This window comes from Vigna unguiculata, chromosome 10, assembly GCF_037176805.1.
Source record: "Vigna unguiculata cultivar grain cowpea cultivar isolate G323 ecotype 2 chromosome 10, ASM3717680v1, whole genome shotgun sequence".
NCBI classification, from domain to species: domain Eukaryota; kingdom Viridiplantae; phylum Streptophyta; class Magnoliopsida; order Fabales; family Fabaceae; genus Vigna; species Vigna unguiculata.
Window position 1 is genome coordinate 39,821,241 of NC_140801.1, and position 13,942 is coordinate 39,835,182.

Here is a 13,942-nt window from a genome sequence, read left to right on the forward strand (position 1 = left end):
TTTTGTCTCCTTACAGCTATGAAGGTAACTAGGCGATGACGATCACCCACGACAGCGGCGGTCACCCACGACAAACGTAACGTTGCACTCCCTTCACTTCGTAATTCCTTTTTTGTTTCTTCATTTTCCTTTGCTGCATAATTGTGTTGATAGCTAATTATTTAACTCAGATGCAATGCAATTTGATTGTTATAGTTTAGGAAGACCATATTTTATTTGCTCTCTTGCCTTAGCTAATATGAATTTTCTTTAAGTTTTGAATTGATTTTCACTAGTTTTGAATTTAGTAAATATTTTGGTTTAAATGGGCTAGACAGGTGACAGTTGACTGATTCTCAATATCTTGATGCTTAGTAAACAATTCACATTCACTGATTTTTTTCCATTCTTACTGCTTTCATGCCTAACTTTACAGGAGCACACACTTATTCACAAGATGCGGTAGTTTTCCATGATTCTGTTTTGTTTGTGGCTGGGTTTAAATCTTGTAAGGAACTATTTATACCATTATGTATAACTTTAATAGTTCTAAGGAACCCCATTTGTATAAATAACTAATAGAGTCCATGTTAAATAATAAGAATTAATAATTAATCCATGATTATTATCTTCATTCTACATTCTTCAAAGTTTATACCATAATTTCTAAATTCCTTTTGCTTGATTATACTGAATGAAAAAAATTGAATGAAAATGTTAGTTTCAAATCCATGTTATAAAGATATACCTAGAATGAAGATCGGTTTGTATCATATTCTAAATTTTAATTGGTATATAATATTAATTAATATATGTTGGATTCTCTAACTTTTTCCATATCACATTACAATTTAATTCACTAAAACAATTACATTGATTAACTAGCATAAACGAGAGTCCGCCAAAAATGGGATGTTATTAAGCGTCCATTAAATCAACTCTATATGATATAAAGTAATTAAAAAAAAATAAAGTCACCAAAATAGACCCTAAGCGAACTCTAAGTATTTAAAAACTAAAAAAATACAATAATAATGAGATAATGTGTCGGAAAAACACATAAAAATGTTAATATAATATTATGAATTAAATAATATTAATGAGTAGTTACATAATTGAAGCAGTTAATGGTAATCATTAATGAAATTCAAAGTAATTATGTGTGCATTTAAATGATACAAATAATTAATTAAAATAAAAATTGTGTCTAAAATTTATTTCCCCTGTGCCAAAATTTAGTTTTCCCTCCTTTTCAAATACTTTTCATGTTTTAAACTTTTTTCCCTTTCACAGACTCTTCAATGCCCAGCTGCTCTTCGATCCGTAGTTGTTGTCTAAAGAAATTTCAGAATTGGTGTTCATCACCCCCTATCGCCAGATCACGTCAATGGTGCACGACTGTCACACTTCTGTTCCTTCAAAAAGAGAAAAAAAAATGACAGTTTAGAGCCACAAATTTCGGTCTTTTCGTTTTCTTCAAGCCAGGTTAGTTTGGTTTGTGTTGATGGTAGTGTGTGGTGTGGGTTCTGGATTATTTTGAGAACAAGAAATATGTTTGAAGATGTTATAACCCTCCCTATTCTTTTGAACTCTTGCTCATAATCTCACTTTATAACATTAATGTACCACCGCTTCAAGTTTTTGCTCTGCCACTTTTCCACCGCACCATTCTTGCATACAACCACTGCTTCAAGTCTTTGCTATGCTCTGTAACACCACACACTGTCACTTTTCTTACTGTTGCTTATTTTTTCACTTATAGCCCATTTTTTTTTGTTTTCTGTTAGGTGATGTTAGAAGCATAGACAGATTATTGTTGATTGTGTGAAGAGCCACAACTTTGTGTGTCTTTCTAATGTTGTGGTATTGTTTTTATAAGATTAGGTACTATTTGTGTGTATGTTGAACAAGTATTAAGTGATTTTCAAATTATTCATTTCATTTTAGATGCAGGCTTACATTAGCACTTCATTCAAATTTTGCATATATTTTTTTATCATTTGTGTGAACTCAAACTATCTTATTGAGGAAAACCTTGAGACCAAAATGCATATTTATGATCTGAACCGTCAATTTCATTCCACACAGAAAGTATATTTAGAAAACAAGAACTCATAAGATTTAATAAATCAAAACAAGGACAAGAACGATGGATGGTTGCATACACATTGAAAAAACTCATAAACTGCCATTCCTCAATGCTTTAAGGTGATCCTATATCAGGATAATTTAGAAAATTGAACATTTCTAACTTATAGAGTATAAACACTATTTTACTCGTACAGAAAGTGATGTTATAGATGGTTGAGTAGTCAATGCCAAAATCATTTTGATTTTTAGTTTTTCAACTTTAGTCTGTATCCTCTTTAGTCGTTCCTTGGTATGAGAAATGATTAACATGAAAACAAATAGAAGATTATCAATTTAAAAGTTGATCTTATATTAAACAATTTTTTTATTATTTTATTTTTATTTAGAAAGTTTTATACTCCTGACTTGAAATTAAAAGTGTAAACATTTGCTTCATAGTTGCTATACGTTTGTATTGTGAGACTAATAACTTGAAAAATATCTAATATATTACCATTATAAAACTGAATATTCATGATTAAGAAGTAATTCTTATTTAAAAACATATATGCACAAATTTCTAAATTAAAAACTAAGATAATTAAGCTTACTTAGAACTTTATAAGGTTTTCGCTAGCATGTGCAATGTAGAAGGAATAATGCTGGTGAACATATACATCTAAATCAAGGAGAAAGTTTTTTACACCAGCCACTTCATTACGTTCAATTTCTTATTCTTTTATCATGGAAGGAAGCTCCCTAATATTGCTAAAATCATATCCCAATGATACAACCTGCCAAGCTAAAATCCTATCCCATTAATACAACCTACCAAGCAGTATAGGCTGTTAATTAAACTCATACTATAAGTCAATTAAAAGTATGCATGCATATTTAGGTATTTAACAAAATATTAAATGAAGTCACTATTGTCATTGAGATATCTATTTCTACATCTAATAAAAATGACGTTTCAAATGAAAGGAAATGGTCTAAGAACTTTATAATATGCAGGTACATGACACCCTGTATTTGTCAGTTACTCATGAATTAACTCTTCCCCAATATATACACACTAAAAATATAACACTAGCATTTGTTAACAATCGAAAGACAACCTTTGCTTCTTCCATTTGTAAGCAGCTTCCAAGATATTAAGATTAGTTGTCTAACATTCTTCAGGGAATAAAAAGTTGACAAATTCTTCAATTTTGCAAAATTAAATTAACAGGAATGGTGTAAGAAAACTAAATAAGTGTCACCATGTAGAATGTGGGAACTACATAAAGCATACATAGTTAGTTACATACCTAGTAGAACCATCTTTAGTGGAAACATAAGTTCTCTTCTTGAGCTTCTTGGGCAGCTTAGACTGGATTAAGCTAACATCACCTGGCTCTCCAAATGTAGTCTCCATGTTGAGCCATTTTTCCAATAACTTGTCTAAACTTGTCTTCACCTTACATTGTCACCAATACTAAATTCTCTATCAAAATTTAATTGATATATAATATTATTTAAAATATATTGGATTCTCCTATCACTTTACAGTTTATTTGGAGAAGGTTGTTTGTGTGAGGTTTCACTAAGTTGCCTAGTCAAGACTTGGGGGAAAATAGAAGTAGAGACAACATTCAAAAGTTGTGAACTTTAAGCAAAGGTGATTTATTGAGTTAGCATTTTATCTTATTCTTGTTCAATTTAAATTTTAATTAAATGTTATGATTTGAATATTGGTTTCACTCTTTTTTGTGTTAATTGTATGTTATTACCTAATTTTTTATTACATAATAAAATATTGCCTATTATTTCATTTGTGATATTGGTAGGCACTTATTTACGTAAAATTTTAAAATAAATTATTGGCTTTTAGGTTGTGGTAATTTTGCACTAATGAAAATCCCTGAAGGTAGAAAATGGATGTATAAAAGATTAGATGCTAATAAACATTTGACAAATGAATTTAGAGAAGGGGTGTATGAGTTCCTACAATATGTTATTGGTCAAGAAAAGTTTGTAGAATAAGGTGAAATGTTAAGGTGTCCTTGTGTTAAATGTAGATGTAAAGTTTTCAAGTATGTGGGTCAAGTTGGGTTGGATCTTTATGAAGAGGGATTCATGCCTAATTATATTTGTGGACAATTCATGGTGTAGAATTACCACAATTTGCCCAAGTGGATGTTCAGAGTACTAATTATCGAACTTGTGAGCAACGAGATGAATTAGATCCTTTCCATCAAATGATCATGGATCATGTTGGACCCTCAAATGCATATTGTATGCAACAAGATGGTGTAATTGGATCAGAGTACATGAACGAAGAACCTGATCCTGAAACTCAAAAGTGCTTTGACATGCTTGCTGTTGCACAAGCACCCTTGTGAGAAGGATGTGAGAATCACTTACAATTGTCGGCTTCTTTGGAAGCTCTAAGCTTGATATCTGATTACAATATGTCTGAAGGATATTTCAATAGAATGGTCCAACTTATGGGGGAGACTATGCCAAAAAATCAGCAAATGATTAATAATTTTTTTGAAGCTAAGAAGTTAGTCGAAAAATTGGGTTTGGGTTGTACGAAAATTGATTGTTGCTCAAAAGGATGCATGTTGTATTATAAGGAAAATTCTCATAAAAGTATAACTAATTGCTCTATTTGTGGAATGGATCGATATAAGACAATAACTAGGAGAGGAATTCAAAAGAAGATTGTTGTTAAAAAAATGTGGTACTTTCATATTATCCCAAGACTAAAAAGGCTATACTCTTCAATGGCCACTGCACCTCACATGAGATGGCATAGTGAAAATCAAAGGGACCCGTCTATTTTGTGTCATCCATCTGATGGGGAAGCTTGGAAACATTTTGATAGAATGCACCCAGAGTTTAGTGAAGACCCAAGAAATGTCAAGTTAGGTTTATGTGCAGATGGGTTTAATCCTTTTGGTCAATATGGAAAAAGTTTTTCTTGTTGGCTGGTTATACTAACTCCATACAATCTTCCACCTTCAATGTGCATGAAAAGAGAATTTATGTTTTTGACCGTCTTAATTCCAAGCCCTTCAAATCCAAAGCATAAGATTGATGTGTTTTTACAACCACTTATAGATGAGTTATGCATCCTCTGGACTAAAGGGATAATGACTTATGATGTGTCATTGAGGCAAAATTGCATAATGTATGTTATCGGGTTGGATGACTTCGAGTAGACTCGCTTGCCCTATATGTATGGAAAGAACAAATGCATTCTCTCTTAATCATAGCCACAAGATCTCCTATTTTGATTGTCATCGTTAATTCCTTTCACTTGATCATCCATTTAGAAAGGATGAAAAGGCATTCAAGAAGAAGTTTGTTGAGAATTCCCCCCTCCTCCGCATTTATCTAGTCTTGATATTTGGAATAGGGTTGCACAATTACCACTATGCATTGAATTACAAGAAGAGAATATTCCTAAATATGGTATAAAACATAATTGGAAGAAACAAAGTATATTCTGGAGGTTGCCATATTGGAAAACTAAACTTTTACGTCATAATATTGATGTTATGCACACCGAAAGAAATGTGTTCATGAATGTGTTTGACACTATGATGGATATTAAAGGAAAAACTAAGGATACAAACAAGGCTCGATTGGATGTAGTAGAAATATGCAATTGAAAAGAGCTAGAATTGAAAGACAGTGGTCGTGGAAAACTTATCAAACCAAAGGCAACATATGCATTCACCAAATCTTAAAAAGTATCTATTTGTAAATGGGTTAAAGAACTTACTCTTCCAGATGGATATGCTTCCAATTTAGGTAGATGTGTTGGCCTTAGTCAAGGAAAGTTACATGGAATGAAAAGTCATGACTGTCATGTTTTCATGCAACGATTGCTTCCAATTGCATTTGACTCATTACCAAAATCAATTTGGAAAGTTGGTGTTGAGCTAAGTCTTTTCTTTAGCGTATTAACTTCCATAACACTAAATGTTGAACACCTGAGAATTCTGGAAGAAAATATACCTGTGTTATTTTGTAAAATGGAACAAATATTTCCACCAAGCTTCTTTGATTCCATGGAACATCTTCCAATTCATCTTCCTTATGAGGCAAAAGTTGGTGGTCCAGTCCAATATGGTTGGATGTATCCATTTGAGAGGTATAAAATTACTAATCACTTTTTACAACATTTGTTGTTTATTCCTTCATTTTTTAAGTAATCCAGTTTATATTCTTTATTAGGTTCTTACACTCTCTAAAAAAGAAAGTAAAAATCAAAGCTAAGGTGGGAGGCTCTATTTGTGAATCTTACTTAGTGGAGGAAACATCTACATTTGCCTCATTTTATTATCCTCATCATGTTGAAACAAGAAGGACTAGGATCCCTCGTAACCTTGAAGTAACCTTGAAGTAAGGGAAAGTTCTTCATGTACTCCTCCAATTTCAATTTTTAATTATCCAGGAAGAGCAATTGGAAAATGCATGACACATTATCCGAACCAAAGAGACTTTGATGTTGCCCAATTGTATGTTCTTCAAAATTGTGAAGAGATTCAACCATACATTGAGTAAGATGATGTTCACTCCTTTCACACCCATGTTAATTATGTTAATTTGTGGGGTTTGAGTAATTTGATTTCTTCTTTGCAGTATTTATGTTGAATATTTATGAGAGATTAATCCTACAGCTTTTGAAGCTGAAATTGGTCAGGACATTTCATCCTATTTTGCTACATGGTTCAAACAATGTGTAGGTGTTTACGTACATTTCATCATATACTTGCCAGTTATACAAATTTTCTATTTAGATGGACATGTATAATGTATAATCTTTTATATATTTAGGTTCTTAATCCAGAAAATAATATTCAAGAACCATTATTGGTTAATTTGGCATGGGGTTCTAAGAAAAAAGTTGAATCTTTGAGACAGGTGGTTTGGAGAGTTTAAGGTAATTCCAATTATGTTTACGTTTAAAATGTAATTTTATTATTCTACTTTGTTTGTTTTCTAACTTATTTTTCATGCAGAAAGAGTATAGGTGGGATCCTGAACAAGAACAAGCCATAAGATCAATTTTTGATACAAAAGTCTCACGTATTCTCAAAAATGCAATGAACAAAGTTAGGACTGGTCAAGATAAAATGACCTGGATTCCAACAACTGTTCGAGCAACCTTAGACCTACATTGGAGTTCTACAAAATTCCAAAACAAAAGTGTCGTTGCCAAGGCAAATCGGGTTGTTGAGAAGGGAGCCTTCGCATATTGTGGTGGTTCCATATCTACAACAACTTACTTTGAGAAAATGGTAATCTTATTATCTATTTATATTTTATATTTAATTTAAATACAATATATTAGACTTACGTATTCAATTTATGTTGTGCTTAAATATATGTAGACTAAGGAGTTAGAACGACCACCAATTGCATGGGAGGTTGTAGAAAGAAAGAAAAAATTAAAGACTGGAGAGTGGGTCAATGATAAAGACATGTGACCTTGCCGTATGTTTAAACTTTAACTTATAGTGTAATGTTTGTTACAAGTTTTCTTCACAATAATAACATTTTTTTACTTCATTTTTAGGAAAAATATAAGCAACGACGAGATGAAGCCCAACAAAATCAAATGCTTGAAGGATCATCTTCAGAGAACTCTCATGTTGCCTCCATTGATGACAATGAAATATACTTTATTGTAGCTGGAGGTGGAAATAAAAAGGGTAATGTGTATGGACTTGGTGCATTGAGTAAAAGGTTTACTACTTCTACAAGTGCTTATTCTAGTACTAGTCAAACTCCAGTAGTTCATCAAATAGAAGAAATGCATGAAACTATTCAAAAATTAAATGTCGAACTTATGGTAAAGGATGCCAAGGAAAGGACACTTGAAGAAAAGATGGAGCACTTGATGAAAAATCACAAGAAACAAAGTGAATGTGTGCGCCAACAAGATGAGCAAATGCGTCAACAAAATGAGCAAATGAAACTTATTTTGCAGCACATCCAATTGAAGAGTCCTATGCCAACTAATCCTTCTGATCCTCCTAGTAGTGATGATATAGTGGACTAATCTTGTGATGGTGGACCACAGGATCATTAGTTATAATTTTAATTGTATGATGACTTCAAATTTGCTTACAACTATATCCATTTTTCTTTTTGGAAATGGTTCTTGTGACTAGAATATGTTGAATCATGTAATAGATATACTTTTAATTTTTATATTAGTATTTAATACATTATATACTTGACTTGATTGTTGTTTAGTATAATTAAATGTTTAAATATTGTGTATAAACAGGTAAAATTATGTATTCAAATATAGCCATAAAAGATATTATTGCTGATTTTTTTTGTCATTGATTTAATCACCGATTTAGCCACCAAAATATATTTGTAGCTATACATTTCTAGTTTTTGCCACCGATTTAGCGACCAAAAAGAAATTTAATTAGAAAAAACACTGTTAATTATTAGTGATCGAAAAAAATGGTCATTATTTTATCACATTTGTGATAAAATTAGCGACCAAACTAGTTTAAAATCATAGATTCTTTTTTGACGTTAACGACAAAAAAAAAAGGGTCGCTAAATTTTTAATACTAACCACCGAATTAGTACAAAATTTTTGGTGACTAAATTGGTCTCCAAAAGTTAAAGACGACCAATCCTTTTAGCGACCAATTGGCGACTATAATTTCGGTAGCTATTTAGCGACAAAATTTTGATTCGGTACTAAGTGGTTTGCGACTAGGATTTTCGCCACTAATTCTGTTTAGTCTTGATTTCGGTCGCTAAACAATTTGTGACCGATTTTTGATCATATAGCGACCAAAATGGATGGTCACTAAAATGCGTTTTTTTGTAATGACTATTTATAGATACAACATGGTAAGTTAACTCATAAAGGATACAAATCAATCAAATAATTCAAATAATTAAATAATTCATTAATACAAATATTATTTACATAAAAAGTAATGAATCATTATTGACTGTGTGACGATAATTAATTCATAATCGTTATAATATAAATAGTTACGCAGCTCTTTTTTTTTTTCATTTAATTATTCATACATACTTTTATAGTTTATTTAGAAACTTCCCCTCTTAAAAATTGACTTTCATGAATCTCAGATATCATTTAACGATGCTCTTGATTTTAGATTAGAAATAACAATACAAAATAAAGAATATCAAGATTTTTACTGTTGTATTTATTTTGAGGACTATTTAAATTTTATATTAAAATGGCATTATTGTGTGTTTAACATTTAAAAGTATGTTAGTTTTAGAAATAATCCATTTTCTCTCTCTCTTAATTTTACCTGTTAAAACTTTTTTGGTAAAAAAGAAAAAAAAAAGAAAAAATGGTTTATATTAAATGCAAGCAATAGAAGAATAAACATTTTTCAAGATGGACAAAAAAAATTAACATGTTATAAATGATATATCAAACAATAAATTATATTACAAAAATATTATAAAAATAAAACAACTAAATTTTTAAGTCAATGCCCATGTATATATAATGTTATAAATAATATAAGACTCGATTTCCCATTTTTTAAATTGCTTCACTTGTATATATAATGTTATAAATTTTAATTTTGTGTTAATATATAGTAACTACCACATAGACTCTTTGTTGAGTCTTTCCTATGAGATGTTGTTTAGAGTGTTACTATAGTTTAAGTTTAGCAAATCTTCCCTTTACTTGGTGTATATATTTTACAAATGAAGAATTGTATGCTTATTTTTAAAAATAAATCAACAAAGGTTAAAGATGCTCTAATATTGGTGATATTGAAAATGTTAATAGTGGATTCATCTCCGCTAAAACTTTTGATTTTTTTAATAATGTTAACTGTTTTAGCCATGTAATCACAATTTAGTTCTTAAAAACGTATTGATGAGAAATCTTAATGTTTCATCTACAATATGATAAAATTAGATGTTAAAATTATATGTGAAAGAATACCATTTATGATCATTTAACTCGTTAGAATTTTCATAGTTTGTGTGATTTATTAAAGTCGAGGTCTGACAGTGTCTTTGTACTTATCAAATAAAGTTTTTACACATCAATTATATACTCATATATTGTAGTTTTAATAGTTAGGTTATTAGAGGGTTACAAATTTTTACTAAAAACATTGTAGAAAGAGATCTTGTAGAAGATACGATGTATCTAGTAAACTATACAATGGTATTGAGTTCAATTTCCGACTTTAACTTCTTTACTTATAGTCGTTATATTTAAAAAACCATGCTTCACATGAGTGGAAAAAACTACTACATATTCAACTACGCGTTAGGATATAAAACTACACAATATAGCTATATAAGTTAATCCTTACGTACTAACAATTGTCCAATTAAGTGATTATAAGATTATGTTTTCTTAAATAATATCTTAACTGACTTTTTGTTATGCAAAAGACCACTTGATTAGGTTAGTCATAATTTAATATAAGTTTTACACAAACAAAGCTTTGACAAAAGAAATACAGTTAGGTATTAATAAAATGCCTATGCATATTTCTTTGAACTATTATATTGAATATTTGAATCTGTTCAAGATCACATCAAACCATTTTTAATTGAGTTTCAATTTAAAAAATGTATAGTTGGTCTGCACAGTACACAAGTTAATATATTTTTATTTATTCTCTTAAGGTCGTAGTGTTGTACACCTAGGGTTTATGGGGGGAAAAATTAATATTAGTAATCCTGTATACTTGGAAATGAGTCCTGGCTGGCAACAGGAAATAAAGATCTGTAAAAACAAAAACAATGGTTTTTTAATAACAACTAGGTAAAAAAACCAAACACAAATTTGGAAATGAAAAATGTTATTTATACAATCTATTTTTAGGACATAAAAAAGTGAAAGAGAGAGAAACAACCAGTGCAATATGAAAAAAATAGTGTGAGTGTTATAAAATAATGAGTCAAAAGAGATATAAGTAAAGTACTATGGGAATATATAAATATTATTTTTGGTTTGAAAATAATGTAACCCCTGAGATCCAACCAATACAACCTCAGATATCAAAAACCTCTTCATGTATAAATACCCTTGTTTTCCATTCTACCTGCACTTGTTCTGTAAACTTCTGCCTCCTCTGTTTCTCTCTGTTTCTCTCTCCATTGCATTCAGAATATACTCAGCCACTAACTACCATGGGTGCAGCTAAAGTAATACCTGAGAACCCCCTTCAAGCTGTTCCTATCCTTTCAAGAGAAAGCAGTTTTTCATCTTCACCAAGAAGGTACAATTTTTAATGAGAGAAAGAACACCTTCCCTTTCCCTCTCTGCCTTTTTAGTTTTGTTTTCTTCAATTTCCTCAGTTTTCCTCCAAAATGAAGCAAAATCATGCACCCCAGAAAGAAAAAGCACCCCCTTTTACTTAAGTTTACCAGCTATGAACATTTTGTTGACAAGTTTAATAGCACGTGACATTGTAAACTTTACATCTCTAAAAGAAATTACAAGCCATAGAGACCATGGTATTTTTCTTTTCTGAATAATCATTGCAGTTAGGATACTTTGTTGAGAAATCTGAAGTATTCTCACATAATTTTCTTTAAGATTTAGGAACAATTTACTTTTAATGATTGGAAGTATGTACCTTGAGATGAAAAAGCTCTTAAATTTATCGAATTTGTGAAGAAACAGTTGATATGAGTGTAAACTGTTTGATGTTATGTTTAGGTTGGAGGGCAAGGTTGCTATCGTAACAGGGGGTGCGAGAGGGATCGGTGAAGCCACGGTGCGAGTGTTCGTGAAGAACGGTGCGAGGGTGGTGATAGCGGATGTTGAGGACGCACTTGGGACGATGCTGGCGGAGACTTTGGCCCCTTCAGCGACGTACGTGCACTGCGACGTTAGCGTGGAAGAAGAGGTGGAGAATTTGGTGAGATCCACAGTTTGTCGGTACGGGCAAGTGGACATAATGTTTAACAACGCAGGGGTGTTGGGGAACCAGTCGAAGAACAAAAGCATTCTGAACTTTGATCCGAAGGAGTTCGACAGTGTGATGCAAGTGAACGTGAAGGGCATGGCGTTGGGGATCAAGCACGCTGCAAAGGCCATGATTCCTAAGGGCGTAGGGTGCATAATTTCCACTGCTAGTGTTGCTGGAGTGATGGGGGGTCTTGGCCCACATGCTTATACTGCCTCAAAGCATGCGATTGTGGGGCTAACGAAGAACACTGCTTGTGAGTTGGGGAGGTATGGGATAAGGGTGAATTGTATTTCGCCCTTTGGGGTGGCCACCAACATGCTTGTGAATGCTTGGAGAAGTGGTGGTTGTGATGAGGAAGAGGGTGATGATGATGAGGGTATGAATTTTGGGTTGCCATTTCAAGAGGAGGTTGAGAAAATGGAGGGGTTTGTGAGAGGGCTTGCCAACTTGAAAGGACCAACTCTAAGACCCAAAGATATTGCTGAGGCTGCACTCTATCTTGCTAGTGATGAGTCTAAGTATGTTAGTGGTCATAATCTTGTTGTGGATGGTGGAGTCACCTCCTCAAGAAACTGCATTGGTTTGTAACTTGTTGTGTTTCTTCTTTCAGAGTAGGATCCACCGGTGTGTAAAATTATTCATATAAATGTAATTGTACTTATTTTTGTTATTTTACTCTTCTTATCACATGATAGAAACTTAAATTATCAATATGAAGCGGTGCAACTGTGAATTTAAAGAAATCCCATATTAAATTAAATTAAATAAGTTGAATAAATCATTACTAAAGTGATAAAAATCTGACTATCTAATGGTACTTTGACTTCATAATTTTTTTTCCTTCATTTCACATTATCCTCGTTATTCTTCATTCTCTATTATTCTTCTAGAAATAAAAATTAACTTTCGTTAAGATCATTATATTTTTATAAAGATGGTTAAATAGTAATTAAATGGAGTAAAGAAAACTTTTTCTTTCTATATTATAATGTTTTTTTCTATTAGTATTTTGTAACATGAGTAAATCATTATTTTAGTCTACCATTGTGAAAAACAATGAATTAGGAATTTAGTTGTTTTAATAGTATGTAGTGTTTTCTTATTTTTGTAATTTTTGGTCATGCTTTCAAATTCTAGTATATGATCGGATAATCGCACAAGATGTCTCTGCATTGTTGTATGAAGATGAGGCTTTATAGATTAACCTTCAAATTGTATGAACCATGTTGCACTACATTCTTCGACTACTAATGTAATATATTAAAAAAACAAAATAAAATGTTTCCTTAATAAAGATACAATGATTCATCATATCATTAACTTTTATCTCATTTGCCTGACCACTTGGACTGCTACAAATATTTTGATATTAGTGTTTAATTTATATGAATAAAAAATATTGTAATATTTTAGAGAATTTAATCAATAATGTCTAGTAAGATTTTAGTTTAATCATACGGAATGTTCCCGTTTTTATTACAAAATTTCAATTAGGTCCTCAACTTCAAAGTTATCTCAATTGGGTCTTATTTTTTGAAAATTTGTTTCAATTTGGTCCTTTCTGTTAAGGCATCATTGACGGTGTTAACTGTGTGTCATGTATCAGCTTGTGATTTTTTTTACTTTTTTTTTATTTATTTTTTATTTTTTTTCTTGAAAAAACAGTTGACACGTGTTAAATTAGGGTTTTGCCACATGTCAGCTTGTGATTTTTTAAATTTTTTTTAAATTTTTAAAATTTTTAAAATTTTTAAATTAAAAAAACAACTGCCACGTGTCAAAATATGATTCTGCCACGTATCAATTATTTATGTGAAAATATGATTCTGTTACGTGTAAACTAAAGTAATTTCATCTCTTCCAAATTGAGACCAAATTTAACTTTTATATCAATATTATAATGATATTTTTATTATAATAGAGACCAAATA

General features: G+C 31.2%; 1 protein-coding gene and 2 pseudogenes across 1 annotated transcript; all 3 read left to right on the forward strand.

Annotated features, from left to right (window-relative positions):
• Nucleotides 1–3,942: 3,942 nt before the first annotated feature.
• LOC146883173 (uncharacterized) lies at nt 3,943–6,987 on the forward strand (annotated as a pseudogene).
• LOC146883174 (uncharacterized) lies at nt 6,956–8,110 on the forward strand (annotated as a pseudogene).
• Nucleotides 8,111–11,123: 3,013 nt separating this feature from the next.
• On the forward strand, nt 11,124–12,681 carry LOC114166510 (short-chain dehydrogenase reductase 2a-like). The gene is made up of 2 exons (XM_028051252.2): nt 11,124–11,315; nt 11,759–12,681. The coding sequence occupies exons 1-2, from the start codon at nt 11,227–11,229 to the stop codon at nt 12,597–12,599; spliced, it is 930 nt and encodes a 309-aa protein (XP_027907053.1). The 5' UTR covers nt 11,124–11,226; the 3' UTR covers nt 12,600–12,681.
• Nucleotides 12,682–13,942: the final 1,261 nt, after the last annotated feature.